General features: G+C 32.8%; 1 protein-coding gene across 3 annotated transcripts; it reads right to left on the bottom strand.

Moving 5' to 3' along the window:
• Nucleotides 1-1529: 1529 nt before the first annotated feature.
• On the bottom strand, nucleotides 1530-18072 carry LOC117422252 (forkhead box protein G1-like). Of its 3 annotated transcripts, none has more exons than XR_009307696.1 (3): nucleotides 12754-13355; nucleotides 8373-8407; nucleotides 1530-3181 (listed from the first exon to the last, which is right to left on the bottom strand). XR_009307696.1 is itself a non-coding variant. In XM_058991601.1 (2 exons), the coding sequence occupies exon 1, from the start codon at nucleotides 17905-17907 to the stop codon at nucleotides 16675-16677; it is 1233 nt and encodes a 410-aa protein (XP_058847584.1). In that variant the 5' UTR covers nucleotides 17908-18072; the 3' UTR covers nucleotides 1532-3181; nucleotides 16659-16674. The 3 variants fall into 3 exon arrangements, 1 of the variants encoding a protein (XP_058847584.1); XR_009307695.1 differs by lacking the exon at nucleotides 12754-13355 and adding an exon at nucleotides 16659-18072 and having other exon boundaries at nucleotides 1532-3181; XM_058991601.1 differs by lacking the exons at nucleotides 8373-8407; nucleotides 12754-13355 and adding an exon at nucleotides 16659-18072 and having other exon boundaries at nucleotides 1532-3181.
• Nucleotides 18073-27232: the final 9160 nt, after the last annotated feature.

The following is a 27232-nucleotide window of genomic DNA, read 5'->3' as shown; positions in this document are numbered from 1 at the left end:
ATAATCTTCCTTTCCCTAATGCAACAGCATATTTATGTCATATCTCTTAGCCTCCTATGCAGTTGTTTCTGACTCCCATGAGGTAGTGTACCAATTACGTTTTTAAAACTTTGACATTTTGAAAAAAAAGAAAAATATGTACGTAGGTGTCTGATGGAGTCTTACCCTGAAGTCTTGTTCACAAAGGAATTTTAGTTTGCCCTTGTTAGCTCATAACAGCACAAGATAGCTGTCTGACATTTTCCCTCCTGGCAAAGTTGGAAGAGTTGTCAGCAGGAAATGACAAACTGTTAATAAGTGGTGGTAATATATTTATATAATGATTGTCTAAGAAAATGAGTCTTGTTTTCTGTTCCGATAGCGCTTGAGGCAGTACACTGTATATCTGTGCAAAGACATAAAAAGGTGGCTGGAAATCTAACAAGCACAGTAACTAATCTCGATGTGTTTAACAACCAGCTCAAGGAAAAAAGTAGTTAACTGGGAGCCATAATGGAGTAATTTGTAGCATCTCACATTTTATGTTATTGGACACTAGTCTGCTGAATCAAAAACTTTTGTTTGTGGCCTAATTCTTTAGTCACCCGCTAATAATTTTCTATAACAGAGCCATGCTTGTATAGGGAGAGGGTGGTCCTAAGCCACCAGAGTACTCTGAAGTATAGTGATGTTCAAGTACAACACTGTGTTTATGTACTCCCCAAAGTGTATCAAAGCTCAGATCCACAGAAATAAAAGAAAAGTCAAACAAAACAAGCATTAGTCTGCGTAAAATAAAGTATGGACAAGGCAAACAGGTGAGGCATTGTTTAGGTGGCTGAGGTAGATCAATAGCTGAGCTTGCAAGCCAGGAATCCTGCCTGCTTTCCTCTGGCACTGGGCAGATCATCTTACAGCCTGTAGACAGACTGTCGCCTAAACTCAACTGACAGACAACCTACTTCACCCCTGCAAAAAAAAAAAAAAATACCCATCTTCTTTCTTTGCGGCTCACTAGGAAAAAGGTGAAAGATTCCAAATTTTAAAAGCATTTTGTTTTTCTGGAGTGGAACATGACAATGAAAAGCTGTTTGCTTTAAAGTTTAACGATACGATTCAAGTGGTATTTGTTTTGTCATTTGAGAATAATCCATATAGCTCTTTACTTATGCTTTCAATGGATGTGGGTGATGAAAAGACACTGTTTGAATAATTATATGCAATCTGATTTTGGAGTAATTAGTTTCAGATAAAAAAAAAATGTGAGAGTCATATTTGGATTCCTGCAGATTCATGTGACACATTGATAAAATTTCTAACAAATCATTCAGGTGTTTAACAAATTACTTAGAGTCTGTGAACACATGTATATAAAAAAAGAACCTCTATTTGAAATGTTCCAAGAGTCACCTGAGATTTCATAAATGAAACAAGCAAATTATACCCTGTGAGTTTGAAACATTTTGTAAATCAACTCGATATATTATGACAGAAAATAAATAACTTGGATAAAATAAACAGGAGACACAAATATACATCAGTTAATTTATTTGATATTTATATTTATACCATTTTGGAAGAACTTTCCCATTTCGCTTTAAAACAAACGACAATATTTAGCACTGAGAATGGGTGTATTTTAAAGGGGTTAAAGGTTATCTTGATTTGACGGGGCTCTTCAGATGCTGAGGCAAATGAGTGCAAGTGTGCGTTTCCTTTATATAAGGGTTCATGTCAAAGCTAGATTGTGACCTTTTTTTCTTTTTGATCATTCCCTTTTAGCGGTGGAAATCTAATTTACCTGTCAGATTCAGAACTTTGATATAATATGCATCTCCATTTCCATGGACAGGTATTCCCAATACAGGTCACCAAGACCAAATGAAATACTCTCTTGAAGGACTCCTTGTACAGACAACAGAAACATAAAAAGACCATGAAATGTCCATATTTAAGGTAATTATTTTCAAATTCATCTTTCTGTGAGAGACATTGGACCCCCATGCAAATGAGATTAAATATTTAAATTCTACAGATAGGCCTATCTTTTAATAATAATAATAATAATAATAATAATAATAATAATAATAATAATAATAAAAGTTTAAATAAATATAGAAAATAAAACTTCAGCACGATGTAAGCCCTATTTTTCTAACAGAAATACATTTTAAAAATTACAATTGTCAAGAAAGTTTTCTATTTTGATTCACAAATACATATGTATTTTTTCCCCCAATATTGCTTACTGTGTTAGACGGTAGTTGAAAAGAAACAATTCCAGCACTGTCATACCATAGATTGTAGAGATTTGTAAATGTATTGTATTCCCATGAGCCCCTTCATGTTTTCACTACAAGCCCGCAGATGTGAAAACGTTGCAGGAGAGATAAGCTTAAAATCTTCCATGAAGGTCTAGAAGAAGTTTCCAAACATTTATTGCAGGAATAGAAACATAATTACAATTACAAGCAAACTCACACACCCTTCATTTATTAAAAAAACATGAGAATATTTAATATATCTCAACCTTCAGCAATTCTGCGGACAGTTTGTGTTTCTGTACATACCATGTGCATGTCGGTGTGTTTTATGTGTTTACGTCATAGAAGAGTAGCTGTTACAGGGAGAACACTTTAGGATAACAAAGATAGTCCCCCCAAAAAAGAGGTTACTTATAACAGCCAATAAAAAATGGTGAGTATTTTTTTTTATTATAATAATGTCTCATTATAGGAGTGCAACAGATATTTCACCGCATCTTACATGCTTACTAAACGATATGTCAAATTATTTCTGAAAGCGACCAATTAATTAAAGCTTGATAGAATAGATGGAATATTCAGAACATAAATGACACCAGCATTTCACATTTCATGCCGGTATTGGAACATGCTGTTTACATTATATTAAGATACTGGATAGCTGTCATGGAAATAAGTCTGAACTGTATGAAGCTGCTATTCAAGTCATGTGATTTACAATTACCAGCAATGTTGTCCCACGTATAGGCCTACAAAAACATCATCTTATACATGATATTCTAAACTTTCACAAACCACAAGGGTTTTCACGTTAACAAATACAATCACTTGCAGTAACAACATATACATGCAGAATTTACAGACATCATGCAATGTTTGGTTTTTTTTTTTTGCTGAAATAGGACAGTTCCATTTTGCTGTATTGCCACACATAGGGTCTGCACATAAAGAAAGAAGAAAATACAAATTAGGTTTGATAAACACAATTACAGTTTAACATTTAAGACACTTTTTAGTAACTTAAATGCATAGGAGTTTATGATTATGTGTGTCATACTTACATTTATTTCACAACATCCTAGTTACTATTATTTTATTTTTTTGGTCTTTTGTTTTATGTTTCTGTTCATATCAGGAACGCTGCATTTCATGTGTCAGTTCCTTCTGGTGTATATTAGCACAAAATACAGGCCCATGTTTGACACTGTGTCACTGTGCGTCATGTTACATGGAGAAACACAGCTTTTATAGTTTCTGTATTTCATATTGCCTACTCAGCTGAACCGGGGCTCCATTGGACACCAGATGGTAATTGAATTAATTAAACAAACACCCATACAAATAATAATAATAATAATAATAATAATAATAATAATAATAATAATAATAATAATAATAATAATAATAGCCAACATTGAAGGTAAAAAATAATCTAAATTTTCCAATGGCTGATAAAATGATTTGTTAAGCTCTCTCTCTCTCTTTCTCTCTCTCTCTCTCTCTCTCTCTCTCTCTCTCTCTCTCTCTCTCTCTCTCTATATATATATATATATATATAATCACTTTTTTCTGCACTCTGTATCCTTTGGTGCTGTATTTATTCTCAGTACTAGTAATACAAAATGAATACAAAATGTGATTGCATGCTATCACAGTCAGGCTTTGACTTTATGAATTCCAACCCTTAACTCTAGTACAGTTTTCTGAAAAAAAAAAGTTATATAAATTACTGTTTTGGCTTCTTCAAACTAAAACGAAAATATAATATTTGACATTCACACCTCTCTACACTAAAATGTTTTACTCAGTGTTTTAAGATTGGATTTACATATATCGCTTTACAAACATATAATTTGATTTTCACAATCAAAAATAAAATTAAAAATGCATACTCATACCCATGGAGCATTATAATGCAATATAGGATTATATATATATATATATATATATATATATATATATATATATATATATATATATATATATATATATATATATTTTTTTTTTTTTTTTTAATTGGCCAGATATACTTTACAATAGTCTGTAATGAACTGTTTTTAGACCCAAGTTTTCCACAAAGACGTACATTTGAACCTGGGGATCTACTAAAAAGCTTAGGCCCCATTTAGCCCCTTTTCTCCTTGAATTGAAGATTTTAAGAAAATCGTTCTTTCTCCTTTAAAAATGTTTAACGAAAGCATTTCACTGGACGAGAATGTCACATGTTTACACTCCAGTTAAAAAACAATGCTATTGAATAACACACCATTTTGTACAACGACTGTTATGATGTTTGTAGTATTTGTTATGTGCCGTGACCAGCACTCAATTCGTTATTGTGTCCCGCCTCTGACAACCTCACTTGGGCTCGCAGCAACAGACCTACGAGGTGTCATTCTGATCATTCCCTCAGACAACTCCCACAAAAACACAAGGCTAAGACGTTGTCCACTTCGCACCTCATCTAAACGCGTTTAAATATCCGCATCATGTTAAATTTAAGAATCCTTTCTCAGTCGCCACAGGCTCAGTAAACATGACGTGTAAAAGAGAAGAAACTCACCTTCTTAGGGTCAGTGGTTGCTGAATATAAGTTTTCAGAAGCGGACTGATTTGTTTTCAGTTGGGATAAACGAACCTTGCAATAAACGTTTCCTCTTTGAAACTGCCAAACGGGTATTACAAAAAAAATAAATAAATAAATAAATAAATAAATAAAAAATAAATGAAATACATTAACAATGAGGCATGTTTGGCTCTTAGTGTGTGGGAATATGTTTAAAAATCGTATGTCAACAACAACAACAACAACAACAACAACAACAACAACAGTAATAATAATAATAATAATAATAATAATAATAATAATAATAATAATAATAATAATAATAATAAGAGAGCGTCCGAGCTTTTGTTTACACTAATTACACCAATGCTATGTATTTTTGACTGTATTATTAATTTAGTATTGTTTCTTAGGAAAAGTTTAAAACTGAGACTCCATTTTAAAGATTTGTTTGCAGTTGATACGCTACATTGATACATTAGTCTGTATTTATACTATGCTCATTTTAGGGGAGTCTGAGCCTTTGCTCCACAAAAAAAAAAAAAAAATATATAATTATTGAATTTGCTAATTTATTTCAATTTGTATTTATCTTTAATTTGTGTTAACAGAATAAGTCCTTTCTTTTGTAATCTATGATTATGATTTGTAAACATTTGTTATATACTTATTAAATACTTGAAAGTAGCAAAAGCACATTCTATACAAATTAGATATGCAAATATTGTAAAAATAATACCTACTGCATTATAATTGTGTTTTATTTTATTTTAGATTCTAACACGTTCTAAAACAATAGAGCCTATTACATATCAACATAACAGCTAAACGTATAATCTTTGCGACATTCAGTTTAAAAGCCAAATGTACTGTGCATTTAGGGCTCTATTCTCAATTGGTTTCCGCGCTATTTACGCGCTGGAAGAAGGGCTTCTTCCAGACTACAAATAGCGCGTAAACCAAATGAGAATAGGTCCCTTAATTACTTTAAATGTTTTCTGTGTGACGTGTTTAAGTCTGGTAATGTTTGGCATAAGACGATTTCTCTAAAACAGTTTACCGTTACAATTATGTAACGCGCCTATTTAAAACTTTGATACCGCGTGCATTGATTTTGTATAAACTAAACGCATCGTAGGCCTATTCAAGTTTCAAGAAATGGCAATGCACAGCATAATGTGTGTTTTAAAACAGTAGTAATAGCCTATTACAAGAAATGTCTAAACTTATTATACAAACAATTCGGCTAGAAGTCAATTCTCTCATCCGTTTAAACAACTTCTTGTCCTCTACTGTTTGCTTAGTATGTAGTAGGGCCTATTCATCCACTTTAGTTTTTAGTTTTAGTTTTACATAAGCTATTTGTAACCTTAATTTTAATATATAAGTATTTGTACCATGTGCAAAATAACTTATTATAAAATTAGCAATATATATATATATATATATATATATATATATATATATATATATATATATATATATATAGCTTATATTTTAAAACTGCATGGATAGTTCTGATATTGTCACCAAAACATCAAGTGCACATTTAAACAGATTTTAAAGTGGTCATTTGATCTGTGCCGTCTGTCAAAATTTTCAGCACTAAACAGAATTTGTTGTCCCCGCCTATTTTAAAGTTGGAAACATTCTATAACCCCTTTCTTCTCTATAACAAGATATTGCTGTGAGAATTCCCATTGGAGTAAACAGTTGAAACTGAAACTAAAAAATACAGATTGTCTGAAAATAATCATGAGCGGAAGTCTCTGAATTACTGCGCACGCTCCAATAGTGTACCGCTTTCGTGCATCTGCATTGAATTGAATGAACTAACAAACAAATAAAAAACACATACTTGTGGAAATGAAGTAACATATAAGCCTACTCATTAAAGATTTAAATGATAATGGTGAGAGTGCAAATCTGATAGCGGGAGTAGAAAACCAGAACCAAAAAGTGATTTAAATTGCATTTTATAAACCATTCATGGGAACACATGTATAACCGTACATTGGTTTTACTTTGGAAAGTAATAGGCAAAAATGTACTTATGCCATGTGTATTTATTTATTTGTTTATCAAGGTCAATCGCTCATATCTGCCATCACAAATATCATCAGTATAAAGTCAGTATATTAATAGCTCGAAGCATGTGTCTAGCCATGCTTTATGTCATTTATATCACGCGCCTGGCCACCCTTTTAATTTGGGGGTACACAGTATTAAATCTACATTTTGCGAGCGGCCATAGCTAAGATGGGATCAATGTTGATATTAAAATAAAAAGTCACAACGCCGCCCAATTGCTTGGCATTAAAACAAACATGCAACGCGCAGCACAAAGGCGATTTTGTGGCTTCTCTAGGGGGTGTGTCATTTTAACGTGGTTTAAAAACACATTAATTCAAGCGTTGTTGAACCCGCATTAGGTCCTTTTCCGATACAACGCTGATGATTCACGTTAAAAAAACAATAACAAAACATATACATTACATATAAAATAAGCATATATCATACCAAAAAGTACACCAAACACAAAAAAACAGACTATACAAGTGTAAACGACACCACTGATTTCGGTACCTGTATTGCGCTTTTAATCTAATCCTACCCCTCTACTGGCAAGACTGTATTAGCAATATTGTGGGGTCCCGACCAAATCTCTATTGCATATAATGATGTGGTCTACAATCTGAAAACAGTCAATTTGTAAGTCTTGTCTAAAATCACTGTGCAGTCTGGCATCATGTCCGTGATTTTTCTTTTCTGAGTTTTTGTTATTGTGCAAATACGCACATGTCCCATGGGTATGATACATCTGCAGTAAAATACTTGTTTACACAATGGAGAGTAAAACTGACATTAATCCTTGAATTACAGGGTAGCCTATACGTGGACAGTACTCCCACTGTACAACGAGTTCAAATAGTTTGTCACTTATACTTTTTTTTCAAGGTATACTGTATTTTAAAACAGCCATCTCTATAAATCAGCAGCACTGCTCTTTTATTTCAGTAAAACTTAGTCTGATTCGTGGAAATTGTAACTTCAGTTCCCTCCCAAAAGGTCAAAAATCCCGGTGTTAAATCTCTCCACCCATTTTGAAGCGCCTTAAATTTAAAGAATTGTTTGATTTGATGCTGCGTAAGAGAAACCACAAACTGAAAAGCTGCATCAGTTTAGCAGCATCTTATATTTAATCAGCCCCCTAGTTTGAAGCAAGGCATATGCCTAATCATTATACATAACAAAGTTATGAGGAAAACGTTATTGTTGTATGTTTCTGTATTGGCCTGATTATTGTAACATACTTTGTAGAATTGCATATCTCTTTGGAAATCAATAAAATAAAATGTAACAAAATAAAATAAAAATAAAGCTGGTTTGTAATACTGTTCAATAGAGCGCCTGAATTGTAGCATCTTAAACGGGAGAACATGGAATATTATACACACACATCGGTCTAACACCATTTGCTCATCCGTCTTCCTTATGACAAATTGCACCGCAAACACCAGTTCCTTATCAGCCAGTTAAACTACTGTATAAATCTCACTCACAAATCTCCTGTGAGACGGTCAACGCACATTCTTATCTGCAATAAACAAACAGAAAACAACACTTTATGACTTGCAGAATATCAATGTCTTCTTATCAACGGATCATAAAAAAGATGTATGTGTTAACTTGGCCTGTGTTTAAGTACCACAGCGGCTTTCCCGATCACCTTTTTGTTCCACCTGATGCGTGGCTAAAACAGACTCTAAAAATAAAGAAGATCACACTCACTTTAAGAAAATATTGTTATTTTTCTATAATTGGGACAATTGGACTCCCGCGTGTAAGATCTGTGGTTTTAAGGAAAGGGAAGGACAATGGAACTGACACCACTTTGCACTTTAACAATCTGATTTCGTCAGGGTACAAGTTGTTTGCTTAACCCGTCAGCTCGGTGCATCCAGTCGCGCGCTTACACTCATTACAACGATTATTCACGACCTGTCGAGTGTTTTCTAGTTCATTCACACGAAAACCTTAGCTCCAGTATCCTGCCCAGAATACTACGAATCAGGTCCCCACTTATGAAGTAGCCTACATGTTTTCTTGAAGAAAACTTTTAAAAGCACACGTAGGCTAACATTTTGTGTCCAATATACACCTATACGCATTGTACATGTGCGCGTATATAACAGACATATCTATCCTGATATTTGTTTTGCTCTGTTTATATGCTACCTCACGATCTTTCAAGTACTTGCTACTGAATATTTAAAAATGATACTGTAATGTGTTAATCAATATTAAAAGGAAGTTAAATGCTTTCTGAAAGCTTGTTAATCTCATCCCAAGTGATGTATAACATACGGTACCCGGAGATGTAATAAAATAATGTTCTTATGTTCTTTCTTAATACAGAAAGCACAGTAAATATTTCAGTATTTCAGATTGTTTCGGTAATTATGTTCAGTGTGCGTGTGCCAGAGACTGCTGCTGCTGTGTTGTGATGTGTTACTAAATGCTTTTTTTTTTTCTTCAAATGGGCAAACAGAACATGATATTTCACTTGCATTTACAAACTTGAGGTTATAGGTTCATGTACTTCAAATAATATATACAAAGATCAAATAGTAATTAAAAACTAAACATGAAAAATAAAGTTGATCAAATTTCACCATTCTTGAAATACGTTATTTATTCCAACATTTGTTAAGTTATCATTCATTTGTTTCCTAAATACTGTCCATTAGGAGTAGCTTCTATTTTATTTGGTGTCAATGCGTAAATGTGTACTCATCTGTTAACGGTTAAGGGTTGGCATAAAAATGTAATTTATCAAGTCAATAACACGTGAAGTTGAAGGCTACGGGTATTAGTTTCTTTAATTCTTTAACTTTTCTGTAAAATACACGGTACACTGTAAAACAAAATACGACACATTCACCTTAATATTGACTTATTAAAACTGTATTTGTAGATTAATTCTAGCGTATTATTAAAGGTACATCTTTTTAAAAATATGTTACACTAATACTGAACAGCTTTTACCGTAAAAATAAATAAATAAATAAAAACATGCCAATATTAAGCTAAATGTACTGTATACGGTATTTTTGTATAGTGAATGCTTATTCCCTATACATCATGCCGTCTCGTAAATAATATAGTTTTATTACTGAACTGAGTTAAATAAAAACTACTTTTAAATCATTGCTTATAGGCTACCGTAAAAACAAACAGACTATACAAGCGTGTATACTCACCACATTGTATAGCACTTGACAAAAGTATATCGTTATGCTTAATCAAATATTGTAACTACATTTTGAACATTTTCAAACCATGGTTTTTTAAAAAATTCATTATTTCAAATCATCTCAAATAATTCATATTTGAAATCTTAATACTCCTTCGTTATAAAGTTTTAAACACAATGTAGCAGAGGGAGAGGGAGAGAGAGAGAGAGAGAGAGAGAGAGAGAGAGAGAGAGAGAGAGAGAGATAGAGAGGGGGGGGGGGGGGGGTCCATTATATGAATTTGAAAGACCAAATAAATACATAAACCATACACCAAACCAATATAAATAAACAACCACTATTCACATTTATAGGCCTATAGTTAATATATTTTGTAATGTGTCATGAATTCGTTGCAGTTTTCCAAACTATATTTTATACCGTAGAAATACTAACATATATGAATATGTAATATTTCACTCTTTCTTTCTTTCTTTCTTTCTTTCTTTCTTTCTTTCTTTCTTTCTTTCTTTCTTTCTTTCTTTCTTTCTTCGTTTTTATGAGTCCTATACAATTTACCTGTTTCAAAATACCGTAGCTTACCCTTTTTTTTCTTGTTGGACAAGTTAGTTCTAATTTTTTATTTATCTATTTATTTCATTTTAATAAAGAATGTTTACAAATGGGTTATCTTTACATTTTGAACATATGTCAGTCCAGGATTTAAACGGCATTCTAACTATATTGTCTGTTGCATGAAAGCCTATGGCAGCTATGTGTAAAATATGTACACTGTAAAAAAAAAAAAATTCTGTAAATGTATTTAATATTGACTTAATAAAACTGTATTGTAGATTAATATTACTGTATATTTCAGTATTATTAAAGGTACATCATTTTTTTGGAAAATATTTTACACTAATATTGAACAACTTTTACCGTAATTAAAAAAAGAAAATGCAAAAAAACATTTCAATATTAAGTTAAATGTACCCTAAAAATACGATATGCAGTGTATGTTTGTGAACATTTTTAGAGTTTTCTTTTGACGACGTCTCATTTTTTTAAAAAAATAAAAGGTTAAATAAAAGTATGGACTAATTCACTACACGTGGAGGTAAATCTGGCCATTTATCTGTTCCCTTAAGGGTGGAAGCAAGTCCACATTGTCTGAAAAACGGAGTCTAGTCAAGACAAACAGAACATGTTGACAGACAACGGAACAGAATATATTCCTACTGTAAGGTTAGAGCGCCCTCATTCTACAGCATTTATATTTTATCCACCCAAATTTGAGAAAACAGAAACTGTGTTTGGGCAAACATTGCACATTTCGGCAACACCATGGTTATGATTACATCCTTTATTGATTTTATTTTTCGTTATTATTATTTTTGCATGTTTCCAGTTACATGCGCAGTACTGCGTTAAATGGATGACTTAAGGCGACCAGTTATAATGCACTAATATACCAGCTTAGCGAAACTGGCACAGAATATTTAAAGTAGTAAGTATTTAATTTAATACAATAGCTTTCTGTACGATGCATTGTGATGTATTAATACTGAATAAAAGTAAAGATGAATCCAGGTTGTAATGCGTATTAACAATACTACTGTTTACTCATCCAAAGTGCCCTGGTGTTCATAGCGTGCAAGGCTGGCCGATTTACTCACGCAACGCTACATTTTCAAAAAAGCAATTACACAATGCACGAGCCCAAACCAAGTGTGTTTACAAGGAATTCAAGCCAAAAAAAGACTTTGTTTCACAACATTCACAAGATATTGAATTCTACACCAAGACGCGTTTTATCCAATGATACATGATTTATTGCACGCTATCATAATTTATTAAAAGCACATACCAAAAATATAACAACATATTCTATTCACATTTATTTAATCACTGATATTACATTTTAGCCAAGCTACTATTATTATTATTATTATTATTATTATTATTATTATTATTATTATTATTATTATTATTACATAGTGAGTTTGGTCATACAAATTTGAAAAGCGCAAAATCAGTTCATATTGTATAATTACAGCAACACGATTCTGTGACAAAACAAAGGATAACGCTTTTATCTGTCAGTACTGGGACTATTTCCTTGTGCTAACATTCATTAAAGTGATAATTGCAAAAAATGTATATACTTGTGAAATTACAATCATGCTGCTATTTAATGCTACAGTTTATTTTACCATCAAATACAGATTTTGTTTGCAAATGAAATCTGGGAAATTCATAATATACCTCTTATATGTATGCGCAATAAGGCAACCGTTCCAATAAGCACAACAAGCATACCAAATGTCCTATTTGAATGATGTACTGTATCAAAACGCACATTTCAAATAGAATTAAAATAAAACAAGAACACAATTATAAAATGAGTATTTAATCTAAAATTCACCATAGTCAAGGCCTGCTTCAGATGTGGATTTGTTACAACCCATAGAGATAGATAGATAGATAGATAGATAGATAGATAGATAGATAGATAGATAGATAGATAGATAGATAGATAGATAGATATACACACATTACCCTTTGAATGTGTTTATTATACAAGAAATGTACTGTTTAATTTGCCTATTCAAATTCAGATTTTGACCTTTAATTGTTTACTCTGTTAATACAATATCTTGTTTCTTCGTTTTGGCATCGGTAACTGCATTTTCACCTTTGCACCTACCTAGGGATGGTTGAGTGGGCATCAGACCACGATTTCTTGCTGCAGAGTGCCGTCTGTTTGCAGGCTCGAGATCAGATGAGAGATGGTTCTCCAGTAAGGTGGGAATGTGAAGGGACCACGCCCTCTGGGTACAGTCCCACTAACCAAGAGGCAGAGCCACAGACAACCCTAAAACCTCTAATGATTTACACCTTAACCTTTCGCTAACCCACATTCGACCCTAAAACACTCGCGTACATTAGAATGTATTTCCAATGTAATCTCGTACTCTGCTTAGTCTAAATGTTTTGCACTTTCAGCTGACTTTTTATACAAAGCATATTTTCATGAAACTATTTTTTTTTTCTCTTAAATATCGTCACCCAAATGACAGAACGACATTATTGAAATAAAGCAATATTTTGCGTGCGCGTTTGTGCCTGTATAGTAACATTGGTGTGTATACGGGTTTTTTTTAAATTAAATTCACCTGCAGATTTGGGACACTGTCAGACAGCAGCGTTTGTATGGTTAAATTGATGGTGGAATTACATTTGTCCTGGAGGCGCATTGGTTTTTGAATTTTAGAAATTCTGCACAATGTCTGATAAAGCATAAGAACAGAAGAGTCTACCAAATAACAATTATAAAAAATAATATCCTCAAAAATTAAACACACGTGTAAAGGCAGGCTGTTAATGTGCTGTAATAATAATAATAATAATAATAATAATAATAATAATAATAATAATAATAATAATAATAATAATAATAATAAAAGCCAACACTGAAGGTAAAAAAAAAATTCTAAATTTTCCAATGGCTAATAAAATGATTTTTTAAGCTCAATATATATATATATATATATATATATATATATATATATATATATATATATATATATATATATATATATATATGTACTGAATGTACTGATAGAAGAGGAAATGATTAATCGTCCTTTAAAATGGGTTTTAAAGTTGAACTACGGTTAACACAATAGATTTAGAAATCTAGATGGATTTTGTGAACTTAGAGCAGGTTGTGTCACCTAAAACGTTCCCCATGCCTTAATATACAATTGCAACCAACGGCCTTTTTGTTCATTTACTGCATGACTTTCAGTAAACGGGAAACAGTCATAGCATTTTGAAACACGTCTATTGCTAACAATGCTTCAGTTTTGGTTTCTACCTATTATTATTTAGCATACATTTCGAATGGTCGTAGACACAAATTTTACTATTTTCTTTCATGCTAGCAATATAAAAATACAATTGAAGTTTACACTGGTACACATCGGTATGTATTGTGAAACTGTGTCTCTTCAATAATACATAACCCTAGTTCACGCATGCGGGGACTGAATCCGCACACATGCTTTCGTATCTCTTCTTTTTTTCTTTTTTGGTGTTGTCCAAAATGAAATATCAGTAGGTGGACACGCATCGTGTCACATATTCATATTTGCAATTGGTTAAAAATAAGAAAAAGAAGGAAAGCAATAATTGCATTGTCATTATTATTCGATTTAGGTAAACCACTCTCCTTTGGCGGAAGGGGATGGGTAGCGGGTTATACAAAATGTAAAAAATTAAGGAGCGTTAAGTCATTTTCTTCAGGGGAATATTAGTGAATTTGCTTTGTTCAAACACCGTGCTTTAGTGGTATTTTCGTGGATAATTCTACTGTCCGCTTCTTTGGTCCTGTTTGGAGTCACCCCATTTAACATTTGGACGATAACATCTTGAGGAGGGATATTCATTTCCAAAGACCTATTGTGAAAGGCAGCGAGGTTATTGCATTACCTTAGAACACATTAAACACAATGCCGCTGTTAGAAATGAGCAAATCACCCCTCAAAAGTGTTCTATAAAATACATTTTGAAACTAAATGTCTTTTTCTTTCTTTCTTTTGAAATCGTAGAATAACACATTCCTCAACTGCGCCTAATTCTATCCAACGTGCATTTAAATCAGTAACCTTGCACGCTTAAAAAAACATCTAAAATTAACTTGTAAAATAAAGTGCAACGGACGTGTTAACGTGTTGTAATGTATATAAAGGTCGTGCAATACGCTGTGGGCTATGCAATGTTCTAAAATGCATTTAAATCAACGTTTTGCTTCTTACAATTTGAAATAACTTAGAAGGCTCTGCATTTTGAAAAAAAAAACAACAACAAAAAAAAAAAAAACACCAAATCTCTTTGAAATAATTTATAAATGAAAATATTTTCTGGTGATAGGGTCTAAAACAGTAAAATCAAATTAAGGTTCCAGTTCAGAAAAAAAAAAAAAAAATCCACCGGATATGAGAAATTCCTAAATTAAAATGGATACAGTAAGTGAGGACAATGCGTATGAAATACATTGAACACACGTGTTTATTGTTTGTTTGTTTTTTAATTACGTGTTTGTTAAATTATTGGCACAAACTGATATTTCAAATCACAATTACAAATATAGTCTAAAATGTTTTTAGATTGAAAAAATATATATTAATAATAGTTTTAATACACAACACATGAACATTAAGCCGTTTCGCATTCTATATTGTTTTTAAGATGTATATTTACCGTGACAACGCGATATTATATTTATATAAAGCTCCCACTGTAAAGCATTAGATAAAAACACATACCTAAGCCATTTAATTATTAATTTAACACATGGTAATAATTTCAAATATTTTTTTTTCGGTAAAAAAAAAAATAGAATAAATAAAAATAAAATTAATCGCAATCGTGGAAATAACTTGATACAATACTTAAGCATATAAAAATATTATTTTAAAATAATATATTAAGTACTTTCTGGGTTTAGTACGGCATACGAGCGACAGAATCACATCTAAACACTATTTGTGTTTAATACTGACAGGGATTACCACTTGAAGGTCAAGGCCTAGTCAAATCTTGGTCAAAGGACCATGCAGCAACCCAAGGTAAGCATACAACATTGCAGACTGTAGAACCCTTTCAATTGTACGCTTTGTAAAAAAGACAAGTTTTTCAGCATATATGAACGTAACCTATTTTTTTTATTATTATTTTTCGGTAAACATTTTTTAAGCGACAAACACGGGCATATGACCACAATATCACAATCATGAATTTTAAAGACGACATTAACAATCACTCAAGAATTTCATGAGGCATTTACTCAACACGGGTTACACGTTCGCAAAGTTTACCTATACGTACAATAGGTATTAACATTTCACTAATTACAAAAAGAATGTGATCTTTTTAGTGACCACATACATTAAAATATGCACACAACACAGACTAAAGGCAATCATTGATTTTGTCCCCTTCTGATAGTTGTTTTTCTGTCAGGCAGTGCTGCAAAATGGACTAATACTCGTGTATTCAAGGAGTGCATTTCTAACCCGTACTTTGGTCCAAAAAAAAAAGGGGGGGGGGGGGGGGGGGGGGGGGGGGGGAGAGAAATAAACCAAATATTTTTAAAGAAAGGGACAAAATAATAAATAGCCAAAGGGTGGGGTGAGGTTTCTGTTCAATCTCTCCTTTTGTTCATAATACAAATTACATCTTTTTTTTTTTTTTTTAAATAATTAAAACATAATTAGTACGTCATTTCTCAAAAAATCTGAAACCACCAGCAAACCCATGATAACTTATAATACTGCAAACATCGGAAGCTGGTGATTTAAGTGATGGTAATAAACTTGTTATATTAAAATTAAGTAAAACTGCAGTCACTATAAATACACATTCTACAATAGTTTTACTGCCATCCCAATAATCTCGTTTCTCCCCCACATTGCGCATTAAACAATCCTATAGAGACTTGACAGGTGTGTACAGAAAATGGGGAACTTGAATAAAAAATACCTGGACTTCTTTTTTTTCTCCTTTATATATTTTTACAATGCAAATGTGTGTAAAATGTTCACTTACAGTCTGATCCAGTTTGTTAGTGTATAAGAGGGTTTGAAGTAGACCCCTGACTGTGATGTGGGAAGTAATCAGAAAGTCCTCCAGAAAGGCCTGTAGTGAAACTTGGCAAAGAGGGTCTTAAAGACTCACAGGCGAGAGATGAAGGAGCCTGTGGAGACGTGGAGGAGGCTGCCCTGGCCGTCATTGAAGTGCTGCTTTGAGAAGTCATTGAAGGGTGTGGGACATGAGGGAAAAAGTAACTTGCCTGTCCTGATAAAAGATTTACTGAACAAGGGTTTAAGGAATACGTGCCTGAGCAGGGCACTGATAAACCACATGGCACGGAGGCAGCCAAGGCTGCTGCTGTGAGGTGATGAGTGGCATAAGGAATGTCTCCATTTACAAGTCTATCTACACTTAGCCCATTTGTGGCAGAAAATGAGTGGTTGTTTCCCAAAGTGTTCTGAGTCAATAACGAGCTGTAAGACATTGGGTGGCTAGGGTAAGCAGCGGTCGTCCCATTGTAACTCAAAGCACTGCTGGCCCGGGGATGATGGAGCGAAAGGAAAGGAGACATTGGCCAGTACAAGGAACCGGCCCTATCCATAAATGTCAGACCCGTAGAAGTAAGACGAGCTCCCCGTTTAAAAGCCAGTTTGGCTCTAGAGGTTGTCGATCTCCTACGAAGTTTTCCAGTTGTGCCACCTATGAACACATCGTCGCTAGAAGGGTCCAGCATCCAGTAGTTCCCTTTACCAGGGTCGTCGTAGTGTCTTGGAACTTTTACGAAACATTTGTTGAGGCTCAGGTTGTGTCTGATGGAGTTTTGCCAGCCCTGTTTGTTTTCTCTATAATAAGGGAAATTTTTCATTATAAATTCGTAGATGCCATTAAGTGTCAATCGTTTCTCCGGGCTTTGTCTAATAGCCATCATGATTAAAGCGTTGTAGCTGAAAGGTGGTTTTTCATATTTGCCATTTTTCTTTTCCCCGTCTTTACCACCGTCCCCTTCTTTGCACTCCACTTTTTTCTCTTCCTGCTTTTCCTTTTCTTCCGAGCAAGGTAACTCGGGCGAACTATTTTCATTCGTATTGTCAATGTTCTCGGGCTTTGAGTCCTGCACCGGGTTGGGCAAAAGATGTTTCTCCTGTTCTTCGGGGGCTGATCTGTGGTGGTTGTCACTTTGGACGGCTTCAGGCACCAGGCTGTTTATACTGAACGATGATTTAGGAATCATTTTCACTTCTTTCCTTTCTCCCATATCCAACATCACACATAAGTAAAATAGCAACAGCAGCAGCACAGTTGGACCTCAATCTCATCCGCTGGCAACTCCTGTAGTAAAAAAAAACAACTACTTCATGTTCTCTAAAAACACGTCGATAAGAGACAGCAGCTACAATTAATTACGGAGCCACAGACACTAGACTGTAAAAAAAATTGGTTGAACCTTTTCAGTCAACAGCCAACCAGAGTACTAGAAGTACTGAAGCGTCTGCTCCCCTTTCAGCCAATCACCGCGGTTTGAGCGCGCAAGGATACACAGGGTTCACCAAAGCGCTGCAAAGAAAGCCCATCCCAACAACAAAGATTCTCGTTTCCTGTACAAATCCGACTAAGCAAATAAATCACATTGCCTCCATCCATCGCACTGTATTGGATAATTCTAGTCTGGTGCGTCAATATTTTTTCTTATTGTTTAAAGTTTGTTTATACCTACTTGGAAAAACACAAGAGGCGAACGGAAAGCTTGTGGAAGAAGAGAGGTACTACTTTATGTCTCCAAACCGGGTTCCATTTTTTGATTAAGAGTTTACAAATATTTAGAACATTTAAAAGACACATTTAAACGATTAAAACAAAAAATTCTACTGTGTGAAAATGAGTATACACGTAAAGTGTTACGCACAATACGTAATAAAGTTAAAAAGTACAGTGTATTACTATTTTTTTCCTAAGTGTTGAAGTAGGCCTTGTTGAATTCGGTCTGCATAATATCTGTCTTTCCCTCTTTTATTTTTTATTGTCATATGTATAGTATATATATCGAATACTCCATTTCGCTTGCGCAAAGTAGGGCGCATACTTACTGCTAATATAGAACCTCTGTATTATTAGGCTGTATTTTCAGAATATTCTGTACATGGTCATTATTTATACGGTTGCAACAGAATGATTAATATTACACGCGAGGTTGGTTTTGCCTTGATGTTTGAGTCAATTTTTACACGGTTAAGGTATTTATTGTAACTGTATTTTAATGTTCATGTACACAATAAATAAATAAATACATAAATAAATAAATAAATAAATACAAGCGCGATTGATGTTGAGGTAACAGCGTGGGGAGAGTTGCGGAATGCGTTTTGAAATAAATAAATAAATAAATAAATAAATAAATAAAACGGCCTGTGCAAACTGTAGGCTATAAGTAAACGCTATAGCTATTTAATAATTTGTGATTACTTTAATTAATTTGACTGAATATCCATATTAGTAAATGTATAAATAAGCTTAGTTACTTACATGCATCATTGCACTGACTCTAAAACATCATTATTGTTATTAATTATGATCACATTTAAAACTCTTATTTAAAAAATGTGCACTGAGTGAAGCTGGATTTCTTTTTTTTAGGTTCCGTAGCTGTATTGCGGATGTGTATGTATAATTCATAAATATACAGGATTTTCAAAATGGATCTTATAGTCGCAACATCTTGAAAATACATTAATTTAAATGTTGCTGTTATACATAATGCAATGTATTTGGCTATATCTATTTTTGTCTTGTGTTTGTGATTTAAAATCGCATCACATTATTTAGATTTATTGAGCGGGGAAGTACAATTGCAATGGAAATTATTTTGTTAAGTTTTTTGGGGAAAGCATTGCTGCAGAGGGCTGTTGGGTTTCTTACTCGGGCGTGGAATGATTCGGTGTAACGAATTCTTAAAGGACAGGTGACGCAGACATTTACTGATGTGGAATAACTCTACTATTTGTACTTTGATATGCAGGAAGGAAAGTGTTGATTAACACAGAGGGGGAAAAAAAAGCGATAGCTGATTGCATGCTCATAAGTGCAAGCTGTCATTGAAATTGTTTTAAAAATAGACACAGCTGGGTGTTTGTGTTAAGAAATCTGTTGTGTTTTTCCTAATACTGAAATAAGCATAATTTAGTATACCAAACATTCAAATGTCTAATCTATTCTGATTTTAAACAAGAATGCTGGTTACTAGGATTACACAATATCATTCTGCATAAACATTATGTTAGGTGAAATATAAAAATGATCAAAAACGAATTGGAAAGGTTGGGATATATATATATATATATATATATATATATATATATATATATATATATATATATATATATATATTACACACACACACACACACACACACACACACACACACACACACACACACACACACTTGAATCGTACAAAAGACATCGGAGATAGACTTACCTGACTAACACGGTTTGCTTTATAAATGTTTAATGGACTTTTTTTTTATTATTCAGGCAATGGCCATTGATTTGATACATATTCACAAATTACTCAGGGATAAATAACAAGTTAATGGTAAATAAATAGCCTCTGCTATAATTTGATGACTGGAAGAAGAAAAAAATTAAATATAGGACTGCTGACTTCCACATTTCTTTGTTCATGTAAACGCACAGATTAAATTATTTTGCATATTACCAGTATTGTTATGTAATAATCTAAATATTATATTTATTTTGATTTAATGAAACTCCATACACTTGATTTTTCCTGTCTTCGCTTCTTTTGAATTGTATTGAATTATTTTACAGGGTGTTTTCATTGGTAGTCCTGGTTCCATAAAACTAGGTGGAAGAAGAAATCAGAAAGAACGACCCAGTGCCCACCGTGTGCACACCTTGTGTGTATGCGTGCATGTGTGAGTGTGGTTTCCACCATCAAATAAAGTTTATCAATAATTAAATGCATTCTTCCTTGTCTATATTGTTTTCTTTGAGGTTATTACGATTTACACAACCAGTGCCGAAATGTGTACAGGTAGTCTTTTATGTCAGTGTTACCTATGCATTGATCTTCGGTTTTCAGCACTCTAAAAAACAAACGAACACAAAACATCCTGCTGAGTTAACGCATAGGACCGTAGTACGAAACACAATTTCAGAAAGGAATTCAAAGTGTTAACGATATACCATAGTATACTATATTAAAGAACAATGACCTTTTTTCTTTAATCGAGCGCAGTTTTAATTTAACACGTGTATTTCTAGTGTTTACTATCTATTCCGCTTGTTTATTTAGAAAAAAACATAGTTGCTTTGACTAATAATTAGCAAGGCAGATACTGTAATATTACTAGTGGTAGGATCAAATAAACCACATTTAAATACCTTTAGCACCGAGCTTTTGGAATGATCTCAATAAGTATCACTCCTCTCTGTAACTAAATCCAAAAGGATCCTCGGCTGATTGAAAAGGTGTTAACAATTAGTGATCAAAAGTTACTGTATTTAGCGTGTTGTATCTTTCTTATACTGGGTTTTGGTTACAGGTTATATGATTAGGTTTGCGAGAACAGTAGTGAACTAAACTTCCCAGTACGAGGTCTTCGCACTAGGGAAGTGTTACTTTTGTACAGCAGCCCTGCCTCGTCACTCATTAAGTCGGTAAGTTGTCAGCGGCTTCTCAGCACACACACACACACACACACACACACACACACACACACACACACACACACACACACACACACACACACACAGAGTAAAACTAAATGAAGAGGCCGATGATTAAGACAAGCGTCTACACGGCTTGTCCTTTCAGCATCCTTCCATCTTAACATTGTGGCACGGTCACAAAACTCCAGTTGTTAGTTTTCAAAATGTCAACTTTGGTGAGTTCAGTCAGAATTCAGTTAAACAAACAAATGAAACTGGTATACAGGTATCCACAACAGCAGTGAGAGTATATATATATATATATATATATATATATATATATATATATATATATATATATATATATATTTAAAGACTTGTCCTGGGTTATTTATATATTGCTAATCGCTACTTAGACCCACAGAAACAATGTATGAAAAAGAAACGGATCTACTCTTGTAACTGCATTGATATATTGACAACAGTGCGTGTGTTTACATTGTTATGTGGGTAGACAGTTCATATCTCGGTTATTGTCAAAACACGGGTTATTGGGGAGTTTGCCTCTGATACACATGGGAAACATTTAGCTAAACTAAGAATTGTAATATATAGATCCAAAGATGGGTGTTTATTGCATGCTGATAAAATAAACACACAACAAACAAACTATATCGCCTACTTCTGTTACTAAGGAGCCTGCTGCCAATGTGTACTGCAGGTCGAGTCCTGAAGAGAAAGATGGGGCAGGGGCTGTTGTCTAATCAGCCGAAAAAACATGAGGTCACAAAGATATCGACAACCCCCAGAGATGTATCTTCAGACGGGGATTGATTGATTATTATTATTATTATTATTATTATTATTATTATTATTATTATTATTATTATTATTATTATTATTATTATTATTATTAGGTGGTGGTGTCCGGGGGGAGGGTGGATTTTAAGGTTTTCTGGTGATTTCCGATCTTCTATATTCTAATTGTCATGATCAGCATAAACTAAAACGCCCGATCAGTCATATAGAGCCTTTCATTTCTCCAATGAAACACACAAATGCGAAGGAAAAAACAAATTGTAAAATGCATTGTTAGCACATTTTCCATTAACTCTGCATATAAGAACAGTGACCCGATACATATTTCCTGATGTATTACACGTGTTTTACTATAATTGTAGGCAAAAAATGGAATTGATAAAGATGAAATGATAACCAGTAAACACGATGCTCCCAAAAAGCCCACAAAGAGCACCTGACACTTTTTACTTTGTTGTACCCCAGCAACAACCGACGTAATCATGAAAGCAGAACAGCCTCAAAACTATGCATATGATTTGATTCTCAGTCCAAACGCTTTTCAAATAACTTTTATACATGTTGCGATTGAGTATGTATAGGTGAGTTTATGTTTTTGCAACTCTCTTAAAATTAACCTTAAACAATAAAAAAGTGCCGTCAGTATATTGCAAAATCTAGTAGGCCTACGTATGTATGTATGTATGTATGTATGTATGTATGTATGTATGTATGTATGTATGTATGTATGTATGTATGTATGTATGTATGTGTATTCATTTATTAAATGTACTTGATAATTAGGTACATTCCGAATTCACGCGCTTTATATATACACGCTATAGATTGATCTGTAACGTTAATCTTTTTAATTGCTGTAAAATAACTCAGTATGAAATCATTTCGTCTCAGATGAAGGCTTCTTTCCCATAAAAGGAATGTGTCTGGAAGAAAATATATTGAACGAATTATCCAGTCAAAAAAAAAAAGAATAGCTGCTTGAACCAACTTTCCATATGATTAAGAAAAGAGAAGATAGTACTCAAACAAGCAGAAGATTCGTAATTACAAATATATATGTAAAGCGTGATTAACGTGTCTAATAATGCGAAACCGTCTGGCGACAGAGTTGCTTTGTAATCATAGTATTGGAAAAGTAATACGTCCCCTGGGCGCCTTTGTGCCTTTTTTTCTGCACTCAGAGCTAGCTTTTCTGACACATATTTCCATTTCTTTTTGTCTTTAGTGGCGAAATACATTTCTAACTCCTACCTCCCAATTAACCGCTTATAAAGGCTGTGCAAAACGTACAAGCGCTACACAGTCAACGATATGTTTCGATGTTGCGCATTGTTAGCCAAGAAGCACCTTGGTAGAATGAAATCGCACAATTTGACATTTTACCAAAAAAGTAATCTATAGCGGAATGATCATTTATACTAACAAAGCGAAAAGTAATTAATATTATCATTTTCTAAACACCAATTGCTTTGTTTAATTTGATCAGTGAAGGAAAGATCTCGCATAAGGCATTTTGTTACTACAAAGCCACCTCCTAAATAGAATCACTTTTTTTTTTTAAATCCGTCATGTATTATCAAAGTCATCTAAAAGATTGTTTAAATAATAAAATGATAATAGCATGTGTTTTTTTTTACAACACAATCAAATGTATTAATTCATTCACATTAAATATTAAATGTAAACATTATTTTAAAGACAGGTTTACTTTTTGTTATTAAAATAGAAGGGAAATTGCGATAAAAAGTACAGTCATATATATATATATATATATATATATATATATATATATATATATATATATATATATATATATATTGTTTATTTGTAAAGTAGTTGAAGTTTGTTTTGCGTTAACAGGTAATTATGTTTAGCTGACTGTTTTCAAACGCGGAAAAAATAGTGTAACATACAAGCCTAGGTTTTGCATTAAAGCGTCTTCGTACGCCATTATTTAAAAAAAGTAAGAACAGTAAACAGATAATTAGATTCATTTCTTGGCGGGTCGTAATTGGCAGTGCACTATTTGTGTTGCACTGTGTCTTTGACGGCTGTCCCTTGGTAAATATTTAAATTGAGCTGCTTGTCTCGACTTGCTCCTGCTTTTAAAGCTCAAGATACACAGCGAAAACATTACATCAAAACAATATAACCACTGCATTAATCCCGCATGCTTCCATTTTCCAGTTGTGGTGCGTGTACTGTTGAGCATTATTTTAATAAAACGCCATGCAGTTATTACACTCTTAGAACAAATATGTCTAATATAACACAGTTCTGGGTTCATACAGGGACAACACCATTTTGTGTTAAAATTAACAAACACAATAATATGCTTTTCTTACACAATACTGTATTTAGCCGCACATAATTGTGTTAAAAGACGCATTATTGTGTCCCTGTATGAACTCAGAACTGTGTTACATTAAACACATTTGTTCTAAGAGTGTATGTTTAAAAAACAAAACTTTTTTTTTTTACCGGCCATATACTGAAAGCAGTCAGTAGATTGATCTGTCTCAGAGGGATATATTTATAAATGTTATAAATGTATACATTACTTATAAACCAGCTTAGCAGAAAACAACTACAATTTAAAAACGCATTACAGAACTTATAAATACAAATTGTCGCAGCTAAGATGTATAATTCAATCAAATTATAGAAAATTGCTCTAAAATCAAGCAGTGACGGTCCATTATGTCTTTTTTTTTTAGAAGTGACAAGAACAATTACTCTAAAACACAAAGCGTTGTTGAATATATAATTTATTCAAATAATGTTACTGTTTGAATAAAAATGACGGAAACATTTAAAACTGAAAAATGATTATAAATAAGCACGCATTCAAACAGTTGCTGTGTTTAATAGCACGGACGCATACACGTTTTTTTGCTTAGGTAAATCAGAGATATGTTGTACAAAGATGAAAACAAAAGAAAACAAATCTGCAATGAAGTCGACCTATAGTGCCTTTGCTATGTGATTTTAAAGCTTTACCCAACCCAATTTCTGTTACTGCAGCGCCATCTATTGGTATCCGTTAGTATAACTGTGTGTAAAACAGCAATGCATTTATCAAGCCTTTGCGACTCAAAACGAGATTTCTGTCAACCAAAACGTAAATTAAACAATGCAACCGATATTTCTGTTCTGATACTTTACCAACAGTAGGCAATTATAATATTTAAAGTTGTTGGAACACTTATTCAGTTTCTAACCTGAAAATCACTTCGATATATTATATTATTTAATTCGGATATATCTAGTATATGATTACGTACCGTATAAGGTTTACTTAAAAAAAAAAAAAACAAAAAAAAAAAAACATGTTTTCATGATTAAATAGCTGGCTATCAGACTTATCACAGATTGATACTATGACCAATGATTAATGTAGCCTAAGCATTTCAATTAATCGTAGCCTACATGTGTTATTATTATTATTATTATTATTATTATTATTATTATTATTATTATTATTATTATTATTATTATTATTATTATTATTATATTTTTGAGTGTATGTATGATTTAGATATCAAAGGTCAATAATAACTTATAAGCAATGATTAATTCCAGTTCATAAAGAAAGTATCATAAACTGTATCAAATGACATAACGGTTAATGAAATGCCCCCATTTATTACACAAAACAACGCTACCAGTTATTATAAGAACTAGGCTACACATAACCATAGGCCTATGCAAGATTTACATACAGTTTAACAAATAATAATAATAATAATAATAATAATAATAATAATAATAATAATAATAATAATAATAATAATAATAATAATAATAATAATAATACAAGAAAGAAAGAAAGAAAGAAAGAAAGACAAATATTGCTTTATTTGAATTTGTATTGAAATACCGGCCCAGGCCTAGTAACTCAGGTATGGTCTCCCCGTGATGTTTGCAATGTATACAAAGTCATTCAGGTGATAGAACATTGCATTTAACAATATGTAATAATATGAAATAATCAAAAGATAGGCTTTTTTTGTTTAGTAAAAGCGTTTACTAACATGAATCTGCCACTGGAAAACGCATCTGCAGCCTATGAATAATAGTTCACGTGAATAATAATTATAAAGCGATTATTATTATTATTATTATTATTATTATTATTATTATTATTATTATTATTATTATTATGCTACTTAAGCTTAAAAAACATTCACAGCCTAAACCGTCTTAAGATATTCATTTGTTTGTTTATTATTTAAACTTAACTGCTTTTCATATTGTTGGATAGTAATAAAAAAATAAAAAAAAATAAAGGATATTCGTTGAATTACATTGTTTATTTTTGTGTTTAGGTTGCATAAATTTAAAACAGAATCCAGCAGGAAACAAGAATAAAAAGTTTAGGATATAGATGAAAGCTCTATGCCTGTATGCTTAAAAAAATATTTGGGATAGTGAGCAATTGAGAACGTGATTGTCGGAGTGGTCGTCTGAGAACATATGGGATCAACAAGTCATTCAAATAAGATGGGACTATATATATATATATATATATATATATATATATATATATATATATATATATATATATATATATATATATATATATAACCCGATCTTTTTGTAATCAGGGTGGGGTTGTCTTACAAATGACCCCATCGCGATGCAGAATATTCACTTAACATGAACCCGATCTGAAGAAGACCATCCGAAGACAAAATTAAAGCTACAGTGTAGCAGCGTTTTGTATAATAGGTTTTTTGTACCGATGAATTTCGAAAAAGCCGTCTTTGCATTAGGCTTATTCCAAATATGTTACCACCTGTGAAGACGCGATCTTTGCTGCGGTGCAATACTTAAGATCACAATCACAAAGCAATTACCTTCAAGTTAAAACCCCTTTCTTCACCCGATCGGACTGTAATCAATGCCTTGAATCGGCGTTATCAAGACACATCAGACCCATTGGAATGGTCTGTGTGGTCCCCCTTTCTTCTAAAAATAAAGCAAAATGTTAACAGTAACAGTTTGATTTTAGATTCCAACAAAAACCCAAATTTAGCAAGGTAAATGCTTTGTGAGTAAGGCCCTGACTGACATTTCAAAAGTAATATTCTAAGTAAAACA

The sequence above is a fragment of the Acipenser ruthenus genome, chromosome 18, assembly GCF_902713425.1.
Source record: "Acipenser ruthenus chromosome 18, fAciRut3.2 maternal haplotype, whole genome shotgun sequence".
In the NCBI taxonomy this organism is placed as follows: domain Eukaryota; kingdom Metazoa; phylum Chordata; class Actinopteri; order Acipenseriformes; family Acipenseridae; genus Acipenser; species Acipenser ruthenus.
This window is presented reverse-complemented; position numbering and strand designations above follow the sequence as displayed.

Bases quoted from the DNA above. Each gene is read 5' to 3' on its own strand.
- LOC117422252 (XM_058991601.1), bottom strand. From the start codon at position 17,907: ATGTTGGATATGGGAGAAAGGAAAGAAGTGAAAATGATTCCTAAATCA.